Source organism: Convolutriloba macropyga, chromosome 3, assembly GCF_964194025.1.
Source record: "Convolutriloba macropyga chromosome 3, txConMacr16.3, whole genome shotgun sequence".
Taxonomy (NCBI): Eukaryota; Metazoa; Xenacoelomorpha; order Acoela; family Convolutidae; genus Convolutriloba; species Convolutriloba macropyga.
The window spans coordinates 36,968,450-36,980,279 of NC_134470.1; the positions used below are offsets into that span (position 1 = coordinate 36,968,450).

At 36.2% G+C, this 11,830-nt stretch overlaps 1 protein-coding gene across 1 annotated transcript in view; it reads right to left on the bottom strand.

Annotated features, from left to right (window-relative positions):
- The window catches only part of LOC142336181 (uncharacterized), a 545,590-nt gene that overhangs the window by 17,792 nt on the left and 515,968 nt on the right, over positions 1 to 11,830 (bottom strand). The window contains exons 13-14 of the mRNA XM_075384812.1: positions 1,266 to 1,302; positions 1,148 to 1,193 (exon numbers count right to left, since the gene is read on the bottom strand). Coding sequence (XP_075240927.1) covers positions 1,148 to 1,193; positions 1,266 to 1,302 — 83 coding nt within the window. The remainder of the gene's footprint in view (positions 1 to 1,147; positions 1,194 to 1,265; positions 1,303 to 11,830) is intronic.

The following is an 11,830-nucleotide window of genomic DNA, read 5'->3' on the forward strand; positions in this document are numbered from 1 at the left end:
AAAAATGGTGATACATTTTGAAAACAAATAGCATCAAAGTCGTTAAAACGTTTGATATGAAGTGAAACCATTAAATAATTCAATTATACTTCGCTTAAGTGTCTGTCATTAACGATTAGGACTACGAGACAAGAAAACACCAAAGCTGAAAAACCAGCCAAATCCTAAAAATCAGAACGGCTATTAAAAATGAAACCAATGGCGCTTTTCTATTTGATTTTAGGCATTTCACTGGAGTAATTTTGTTCCACTGCTTAAAATGTCGAACGAGAGAGCAGTTTAAAACATAAAACAACTAACGTCGGACAAATTGCTCTTGCTCGATATGCGAGGCAAACAATTTAGAAGGGAGCATAGACTAGAGAAGCTATGAGGCTCAAAAACTTCTGAGTGACGGGGGGTTCAGTCGAATGAGAGTCGTTGACATCAGCCTCTACGCTCCACCGGCTATGTGCGGACATCACTCACAATCGGTTTTATTTTAGCAACAGACTTTATTTTTGAATGCGCGTAATTCAAATACCTAAAAGTGGAAAAAATCACTTAAGAAATGAAATCGAAAGAATGTTCTGGAAGGAAACTGTCAACCAACAATTTTGCACAAAAAAGACACATGTTTACAATAACTGCTTCAAACTTCACGCAAAACTCAAGGATGCATGAATTGCCCGAGAAGTCAAACACGATCAAGAGAAAATCTTGCATAAGAAGACACGACTACAAACATAACCCACTAACGTCGAGCGAATTACTCTGAAACACCCGGCGAGCGGTTGGCTTCTGTAGTAGCTAGCTGGGACTTTTGGATGCGGGAGAACTAGGGGGGAGTGGAGTGGTGGGTCAACCTTTTAGAACTGTCAAAGAGGAAATTTAAAAACTTGTCAAAGATTAAGAACTGTCCTTCACACCATGAAATTGTCTTAAAACAGTTTCGGTCAGTAGCATACTTATAGACTGGAACGGTGTAAGGCTCTAATGTAAGTCCCTCCATGCGGTACCTGTTTATCTATTTTGTAGACGAAAAGTCAACTGGGTCAGAGGAAAAATCGCATAAAAAGACCACAGAACAAACAATTGCTACAAATTTCGTCCGAGAGTAATTAATAACCTAGCTGATATTAAACAATTGAGTGAGGACAAAACTAACCCGCAGATTGTCAATCGCTTTGTTGTAGAGGTTGATAAGAACTTTCCTGAAACAATGAGACATTTTCTAATACACTCTTTCACTAAGTAAAAATTATTTAACGTTTTTTTCACTTTACCTGTCAATGATTTGATCAACAGATATCTCCTCAGGAACTAAAATGACAACAGCAGTACGTCAATCAAATATGAAATCAGACTTCCACACAAACACACTACTTCAAACTTGCCAATTTTGTAAGGCAACCTCAAGCCAATTGAGCTGCTCAAATTGAAGGAACAGAATAAATTCCCCCATTTATAGAAACATACCTGGCAGATTGCCGGAAAATAGCCACCATTCTCATTAAACCGATTGGCATTGAAGTTTTCAAAGTGCAAACAGTTTTGATTGGATTTTGTAGTTAGACAGATTGGATTTTGTAGTTAGACATAATCATGTTTCTTAATGAGCGGATACATGGGCCAGTATCACTGCCAAAAGGCATTGAGATGTTAACTACGACTTATAAGAACAAAGTTCAAATAGCGGGCATCTCAAATTGGGGCTTAATGGGTTTATCCCGTTTCTATTTTGGATTCCGATTTTCGATAATGACTCTGTTCATTTTAGATTGCTTTGTTGAGCACCTGCTGTTTAAAAGCTCTTTGAGCACAATGAGCGAAAAATGAACCTAGCCTAGAGAAGTCAAAAAGATTTCATACAAATAGACGAAAAGGCGGCAAAATGAGGTTAGCAAAACAAGACTTGATTCGACAAAGTAAAAAAAACATACCAGGACAAGTCCTGGATAACAATCCAAAGAATTGACTTAACTAATGACCTTACAATTAATGTTTTACAGCAACAGCAATCTAACAGTCAACAAAGCTCCTGGCCCTACAGAAGTGAACAAAACAAAACAATTAGACAATTTCTATTTCCAAAACTTAATGCTTTAAGAATAACATAACAAACTTCTGACAAATTGACTATAAGCGTCCTTAGAGTGAGTACGTGACACAAAAACCCTGTGATAATCAATGAGAGAAAGCAAAAAAACCAAAAAAACTTTGAAAATCAGTCACGCAAACTAAAAGAAACTACAACCAAAAAACCCTTTACCAAAGCATATCATAAAACTTTATAATAAATAATTTTAACTGCGATTACAAATACGCTGTACAAGAAGGTCAATAAGAGTTAATGTTATTCTGGAAGCCAAATGAAAAGAGCACAACAAAAAAAATAAGAAAAAAAATCGATTGCTGTGAACTCAAGTGACTAATTAGATACAAATGATAGCCTAATTGTTGTGATAAACTTTTTAAATAGTTTCAGGGATGAGCCAGCGAGGCATGCTTGATGAGAATGAGATACCTGATTGTGCGGCAAAATTGAACGAAATCAATCAGGCTGTGAATTTGATAAAAGACAATGGCGATGGCAACATTATTGTACTGAAGGGAGCTGTCGCAACACTAACAGAATTGTTCCATCTACAAAATTGCAAAATTGAGGAACTCCAATATCGACAAGATCGTGTGGAAGGCAAAAGAGCAGAGTGTCACAATGCCGTAGAAGATATGAAAGACAGAGTTCTTGAACTGGAACGATACTCTAGAAAGACCTGCCTTATCTTCAATAGTATTGATGTTGGAGAGAATGTTTGGAATACGGTGCTGAACCTTTTGAACAACGTTCTTCAAGTTCGGATAGAGTCCTGGGATCTTGCTGCATGTCACGCTTTGAATAATGTAAAAGTTGCGCCTGTGATAGTGAAGTTTTTGTATCATCAGGATCGTGACCTGGTATAGCGACGCAAAAGTTTCCTCAGAAATATAAAAAACAGCAAAGATCTGCCAATTTTTGTGGAAGAGTGCCTGGCTCCATCAGATCGATAACTGAAATTAGAGGCATCGCGCATGAACCTGTCAACATTTACCCGGAAACAAGAAGTTAGTGGTGCTGTTAAAGTGAAAGATGTTGCCGACTTGGCTGCATTAAAAAAAACCTATGTGCCGAAAATAACTCATGAACAACCATCATATCCGCCAGCAATTCCAGCTGCACAATTGACCCACCAAATGGTATACGACGAATCCAATTTCTCTAAGGAGCCGGAATCTTTCGTGGTTAATGGGACAGTGCTAGAATCGGAGAATTTAGCTGAATCTATTTTGAATAAATTACTTCCAGCTGTAGTAAACCTATTCAGCCTGCTAAAATTGCAAGGACCTCAAGCATGGCGTCTGATGGAGGTGATGAAAGCGAAATTGATCCCACGGCTGTTGATTAATAAATGATAAATCGCACTGTCTACAAAATCATTCTCAATCGCTAACTGATATGCATCTCAATACTAGATCCTTGAAATAACATCATGAAGAGCTAGAGGCACTAGTGAATTGTCTTGAGTCTCCGCCTAACATAATATGCCTAACAGAAACATGGTTATCGACCGACGATGATCCTGGTTTATATAATTTAAGCAATTATACTACATGCTTGTCCAAACCGAGGAACGGGAGAGGGGGTGGTATAATGGTTCAAACTACAAGTGAAGTCGCTTTGATAGGAGAACTTGAGTCCGAAATAGATGAAAGTCTTCTCATACATGCGAAAGTGGGAATAGAAGATCTGATTCTTTTAACGGTGTATAATCCACCTCGGTCGGACAAGCTTGTACTCATCACTGAACTGGACAATCTACTTGAACATTTAACAACTAAATATGACCAAATTCTAGTATGTGGTGACTTCAACATTGATACGCTCAAAGCTGATTACATAAGCTTAAAATACATGAATATGATAGCATCGAATGGATATGATTTTTGCATTCATGAACCAACTAGAATAGATTCAACCAGTGCAACTTGTCTAGATCACTTTTTGGTAAATGGCATCAGAGTAATCAATAACAAAGTTTTAACTAATCAAAGTTACAGTGATCATGCACCCATTGTCTTGACAATCGGCATTGACGGGGAAAATACGATCAAGTGTCAAAAATTCAGAGATACCAGTTTTCTAAAATCTCCTAAAAATGTTACTGGCTTTCTAGAAATGCTTGAAAATTCTTTAAACGCCATTACATACAACAGGCAAAATGTAAGCGAAAATTTTGAGAAGTTCCTGTCCACTTTCAATGCAGTGTTTCAATGTTTTGCACCAATGCGAGAGAATAAACAATAAAAAAGCGGTCCCGATGTGGTTTGACAAATCACTGAGGAATCAAACTTCTAAACGAAATTTTCTCCATCGAAACTGGAAGAAGAACAAATCTGATTGCAGGCAGCTCTCAAAATTCAAAGCCGCTCAGGCAAAAGTTGAGCAGTTAATTAAAACAAAATAAGAATTTTATCTTGAAAAGTTTAATAAATGCATCGGAGACTCAAGACAAGTTTATAGGTTCTTAAATGAATTAAAGGGAACAAAAGGAAAAAGTGCAGTGTACCCGTTCTAGTAGAGAATGGTCAGAGACTTGATGAACCGAAGCAAATCGCTATGAAATTTCTTTGCTAAGGTTGGGCCTAAATTGAGAAGTGCTTTAAAGAACACCTCAAATTATGAACTAAACTTCAAAAGTCCCCTCAGCATGTACCCGTATCCAACTGACACCATTGAGATTCATCAAATAATTGAGAATTTGGAATCTAAAAGCTCCTCCGGAATTGATGAAATTAGTAACATCACGGTGAAAGCTGCTGGTCCAGTTATATGCGAACATTTGGTCTTTCTTAACAAATCTTTAAGTGAAGGTATTTTCCCATCCTCGTTGAAATTAGCTAAAGTACTACCCTTGCATAAAAATGGTTCTAAAGATGATGTTAATAATTATCGTCCCATCTCTCTCCTAGTTGTTTGGAGTAAAATTTAGTTTTTAACAGGATTTTTAACTATCTTGAAGAACATTCATACATCAATGAAAACCAATTCGGATTCCGTAAAAAGCATAGCACAATTGATGCAGTAGCTAAATTAGTCGAAGTTGTTCCTGACTCCAATTTGAAAATGGAATTAATTGCTTTTCTCCTCGACATAAAGAAAACCTTTGACAACATTGATCACGACATACTTCTGCATAAACTTGATAGATATGGTACAAGAGGTAAAAGCCTGAAATGGACTGAATCCTTCCTAACTGATCGAAAACAATGTGTGAAAAATGAAAACGCCTTTTCTGATTGGCGCAAAATTGAATGTGGTGTTCCTCAAGGCTCCATCTTGGGACCTTTATTGTTTTTGGTTTATATAAACGATCTTAATCTTGCGCTCATGAAATGTCAAGCTTTCCTTTTCGCAGACGACACCTGCCTATTGGGAAGGAATTGCACAATAGAAGATCTGCAAGCAGACTTGCTTGCAGTCAGTGACTGGCTACAAAATAATAAACTTACTCTGAATATAAAGAAAACGTGTCATTTAAACTTAACCTTAGGAAAAAGTGCCTCTAGCCCAAACTTACATTTAGTTAATGAAAATTTGAATGTTCTAAATAGTTGTAAGTACCTTGGAGTGTTTCTGGATAATAAGTTGTCTTTTAAACCACACATAGAGAGTGTTCTAGAAAGGCTTGGAAGACAATGTGGCAGTGTCCAAATTGCGACATTATGTTCCAAGGAATGTTCTGTTGAGATACTATTCCTCAAACATTAAACCAATCATTCAATAACAAAGTTTTAACTAATCAAAGTTACAGTGATCATGCACCCATTGTCTTGACAATCGGCATTGACGGGGAAAATACGATCAAGTGTCAAAAATTAAGAGATACCAGTTTTCTAAAATCTCCTAAAAATGTTACTGGCTTTCTAGAAATGCTTGAAAATTCTTTAAACGCCATTACATACAACAGGCAAAATGTAAGCGAAAATTTTGAGAAGTTCCTGTCCACTTTCAATGCAGTGTTTCAATGTTTTGCACCAATGCGAGAGAATAAACAATAAAAAAGCGGTCCCGATGTGGTTTGACAAATCACTGAGGAATCAAATTTCTAAACGAAATCTTCTCCATCGAAAATGGAAGCAGAACAAATCTGATAGCAGGCAGCTCTCAAAATTCAAAGCCGCTCGGGCAAAAGTTGAGCAGTTAATTAAAAAAAAGAAAAAAGAATTTTATCTTGAAAAGTTTAATAAATGCATCGGAGACTCAAGACAAGTTTATAGGTTCTTAAATGAATTAAAGGAATAAAAGGAAAAAAGTGCAGTGTACCCGTTCTAGTAGAGAATGGTCAGAGACTTGATGAACCGAAGCAAATCGCTATGAAATTTAACAATATCTTTGCTGAGGTTGGGCCTAAATTGAGAAGTGATTTAAAGAACACCTCAAATTATGAACTAAACTTCAAAAGTCCCCTCAGCATGTACCCGTATCCAACTGACACCATTGAGATCCATCAAATAATTGAAAATTTGGAATCTAAAAGCTCCTCCGGAATTGATGAAATTAGTAACATCACGGTGAAAGCTGCTGGTCCAGTTATATGCGAACATTTGGTCTTTCTTATCAACAAATCTTTAAGTGAAGGTATTTTCCCATCCTCGTTGAAATTAGCTAAAGTACTACCCTTGCATAAAAATGGTTCTAAAGATGATGTTAATAATTATCGTCCCATCTCTCTCCTAGTTGTTTGGAGTAAAATTTTTGTTTTAACAGGATTTTTAACTATCTTGAAGAACATTCATACATCAATGAAAACCAATTCGGATTCCGTAAAAAGCATAGCACAATTGATGCAGTAGCTAAATTAGTCGAAGTTGTTCGTGACTCCAAAATGAAAATGGAATTAATTGCTTTTCTCCTCGACATAAAGAAAGCCTTTGACACCATTGATCACGACATACTTCTGCATAAACTTGATAGATATGGTATAAGAGGTAAAAGCCTGAAATGGACTGAATCCTTCCTAACTGATCGAAAACAATGTGCGGAAAATGAAAACGCCTTTTATGATTGGCGCAAAATTGAATGTGGTGTTCCTCAAAGCTCCATCTTGGGACCTTTATTGTTTTTGGTTTATAAAAACGATCTTCCTATTGCGTGCATGAAATGTCAAGCTTTCCTTTTCGCAGACGACACCTGCCTGTTGGGAAGGAATTGCACAATAGAAGATCTGCAAGCAGACTTGCTTGCAGTCAGTGACTGGCTACAAAATAATAAACTTACTCTGAATATAAAGAAAACGTGTCATTTAAACTTAACCTTAGGAAAAAGTGCCTCTAGCCCAAACTTACATTTAGTTAATGAAAATTTGAATGTTCTAAATAGTTGTAAGTACCTTGGAGTGTTTCTGGATAATAAGTTGTCTTTTAAACCACACATAGAGAGTGTTCTAGAAAGGCTTGGAAGACAATGTGGCAGTGTCCAAATTGCGACATTATGTTCCAAGGAATGTTCTGTTGAGATACTATTCCTCAAACATTAAACCAATCATTCAATAACAAAGTTTTAACTAATCAAAGTTACAGTGATTATGCACCCATTGTCTTGACAATCGGCATTGACGGGGAAAATACGATCAAGTGTCAAAAACTCAGAGATACCAGTTTTCTAAAATCTCCTAAAAAGGTTACTGGCTTTCTAGAAATGCTTGAAAATTCTTTAAACGCCATTACATAAAACGGGCAAAATGTAAGCGAAAATTTTGACAAGTTCCAGTCCACTTTCAATGCAGTGTTTCAATGTTTTGCACCAATGCGAGAGAATAAACAGAATAAAAAAGCGGTCCCGATGTGGTTTGACAAATCACTGAGGAATCAAATTTCTAAACGAAATCTTCTCCATCGAAAATGGAAGCAGAACAAATCTGATTGCAGGCAGCACTCAAAATTCAAAGCCACTCGGGCAAAAGTTGAGCAGTTAATTAAAAAAAAGAAAAAATTTTATCTTGAAAAGTTTAATAAATGCATCGGAGACACAAGACAAGTTTATAGGTTCTTAAATGAACTAAAGGAATAAAAGGAAAAAGTGCAGTGTACCCGTTCTAGTAGAGAATGGTCAGAGACTTGATGAACCGAAGCAAATCGCTATGAAATTTAACAAATTCTTTGCTGAGGTTGGGCCTAAATTGAGAAGTGATTTAAAGAACACCTCAAATTATGAACTAAACTTCAAAAGTCCCCTCAGCATGTACCCGTATCCAACTGAAACCATTGAGATCCATCAAATAATTGAAAATTTTGAATCTAAAAGCTCCTCCGGAATTGAGGAAATTAGTAACATCACGGTGAAAGCTGCTGGTCCAGTTATATGCGAACATTTGGTCTTTCTTATCAACAAATCTTTAAGTGAAAGTATTTTCCCATCCTCGTTGAAATTAGCTAAAGTACTACCCTTGCATAAAAATGGTTCTAAAGATGATGTTAATAATTATCGTCCCATCTCTCTCCTAGTTGTTTGGAGTAAAATTTTTGTTTTTAACAGGATTTTTAACTATCTTGAAGAACATACATACATCAATGAAAACCAATTCGGATTCCGTAAAAAGCATAGCACAATTGATGCAGTAGCTAAATTAGTCGAAGTTGTTCGTGACTCCAAATTGAAAATGGAATTAATTGCTTTTCTCCTCGACAAAAAGAAAGCCTTTGACACCATTGATCACGACATACTTCTGCATAAACTTGATAGATATGGTATAAGAGGTAAAAGCCTGAAATGGACTGAATCCATCCTAACTGATCGAAAACAATGTGTGGAAAATGAAAACGCCTTTTCTGATTGGCGCAAAATTGAATGTGGTGTTCCTCAAGGCTCCATCTTGGGACCTTTATTGTTTTTGGTTTATATAAACGATCTTCCTATTGCGTGCATGAAATGTCAAGCTTTCCTTTTCGCAGACGACACCTGCCTATTAGGAAGGAATTGCACAATAGAAGAACTGCAAGCAGACTTGCTTGCAGTCAGTGACTGGCTACAAAATAATAAACTTACTCTGAATATAAAGAAAATGTGTCAATTAAACTTAACTTTCGGAAAAAGTGCCTCTAGCCCAAACTTCCATTTAATTAATGAAAATTTGAATGTTCTAAATAGTTGTAAGTACCTTGGAGTGTTTCTGGATAATAAGTTGTCTTTTAAACCACACATAGAGAGTGTTCTAGAAAGGCTTGGAAGACAATGTGGCATAGTGTCCAAATTGCGACATTAAGTTCCAAGGAATGTTCTGTTGAGATACTATTACTCAAACATTAAACCAATCATTCAATAACAAAGTTTTAACTAATCAAAGTTACAGTGATCATGCACCCATTGTCTTGACAATCGGCATTGACGGGGAAAATACGATCAAGTGTCAAAAATTCAGAGATACCAGTTTTCTAAAATCTCCTAAAAAGGTTACTGGCTTTCTAGAAATGCTTGAAAATTCTTTAAACGCCATTACATAAAACGGGCGAAATGTAAGCGAAAATTTTTACAAGTTCCAGTCCACTTTCAATGCAGTGTTTCAATGTTTTGCACCAATGCGAGAGAATAAACAGAATAAAAAAGCGGTCCCGAAGTGGTTTGACAAATCACTGAGGAATAAAATTTCTAAACGAAATCTTCTCCATCGAAAATGGAAGCAGAACAAATCTGATTGCAGGCAGCTCGCAAAATTCAAAGCCGCTCGGGCAAAAGTAAAGCAGTTAATTAAAAAAAGGAAAAAAGAATTTTATCTTGAAAAGTTTAATAAATGCATCGGAGATTCAAGACAAGTTTATAGGTTCTTAAATGAATTAAAGGGAATAAAAGGAAAACAAGTGCAGTGTACCCGTTCTAGTAGAATGGTCAGAGACTTGATGAACCGGAGCAAATCGCTATGAAATTCAACAAATTCTTTGCTGAGGTTGGGCCTAAACTGAGAAGTGCTTTAAAGAACACCTCAAATTATGAACTGAACTTCAAAAGTCCCCTCAGCATGTACCCGTATCCAACTGAAACCATTGAGATCCATCAAATAATTGAGAATTTGGAATCTAAAAGCTCCTCCGGAATTGATGAAATTAGTAACATCGCGGTGAAAGCTGCTGGTAAAGTTATATGCGAACATTTGGTCTTTCTTATCAACAAATCTTTAAGTGAAGGTATTTTCCCATCCTCGTTGAAATTAGCTAAAGTACTACCCTTGCATAAAAATGGTTCTAAAGATGATGTTAATAATTATCGTCCCATCTCTCTCCTAGTTGTTTGGAGTAAAATTTTTGTTTTTAACAGGATTTTTAACTATCTTGAAGAACATTCATACATCAATGAAAACCAATTCGGATTCCGTAAAAAGCATAGCACAATTGATGCAGTAGCTAAATTAGTCGAAGTTGTTCGTGACTCCAAATTGAAAATGGAACTAATTGCTTTTCTCCTCGACATAAGGAAGGCCTTTGACACCATTGATCACGACATACTTCTGCATAAACTTGATAGATATGGTATAAGAGGTAAAAGCCTGAAATGGACTGAATCAATCCTAACTGATCGAAAACAATGTGTGGAAAATGAAAACGCCTTTTCTGATTGGCGCAAAATTGAATGTGGTGTTCCTCAAGGCTCCATCTTGGGACCTTTATTGTTTTTGGTTCATATAAACGATCTTCCTCTTGCGTGCATGAAATGTCAATTTTTCCTTTTCGCAGACGACACCTGCCTATTGGGAACGAATTGCACAATAGAAGAACTGCAAGCAGACTTGCTTGCAGTCAGTGACTGGCTACAAAATAATAAACTTACTCTGAATATAAAGAAAACGTGTCAATTAAACTTAACCTTAGGAAAAAGTGCCTCTAGCCCAAAATTCCATTTAATTAATGAAAATTTGAATGTTCTAAATAGTTGTAAGTACCTTGGAGTGTTTCTGGATAATAAGTTGTCTTTTAAACCACACATAGAGAGTGTTCTAGAAAGGCTTGGAAGACAATGTGGCATAGTGTCCAAATTGCAACATTATGTTCCAAGGAATGTTCTGTTGAGATACTATTCCTCAAACATTAAACCAATCATTCAATATGGACTGCTAGTGTACGGCTGTGTAAGCTACAGAACATTGGAACCAATTTTGAAGATGCAAAAGAAAATTCTTCGACTTATCTTGTTTCTCAAATATCGACAAAGCGTAAGCGAATACTTTGACAATTTAAATATTTTGACAGTGCACGAGCTTTATGTTTATGAGTTACTGAAATTCGCTTTACGGTCTCTTAATAAACTCCATACTGATGATTATCTAAATAGCCTCTATGAGTTTGATGTGACAAAACATTCAACAAGGAGGTCTCAAAAGAGTTTTCTGAAAACTCCAACGTGTCGAAAAATCCTAGAGAAAAATTCGCTAAAATATCGGGGAACTAAATTGTTAAATATCTTTATAGACAATGGAATATTTGGTTCAAACTTGTGTAACATGAGTCAGTCAGTATTCACTAAAACGGTACATGACTTGAGGCCCATTTTTAAGATTTTTGAAGGTTCCCTTGGAAAATTTGCTTCCGAAACTTAAAGAAAAAATTAATTTTTTTTTCTTTCTGCTCTACGCTTTACTAAGGTGCTGTACTGGACATGCACTAGTGTGATCCTGCTGGATCCGTTCGCGGTCCTCTCTGGGTACTAACAAAACTTACTCACTCCAAGATACTTAAAAAAAAATTCGATTATCGAATTTTGTTGATCTATTTTGATATAAAATTTTATTGTTTATTTTGTTATCCAGAGGAATTTACTCACTCT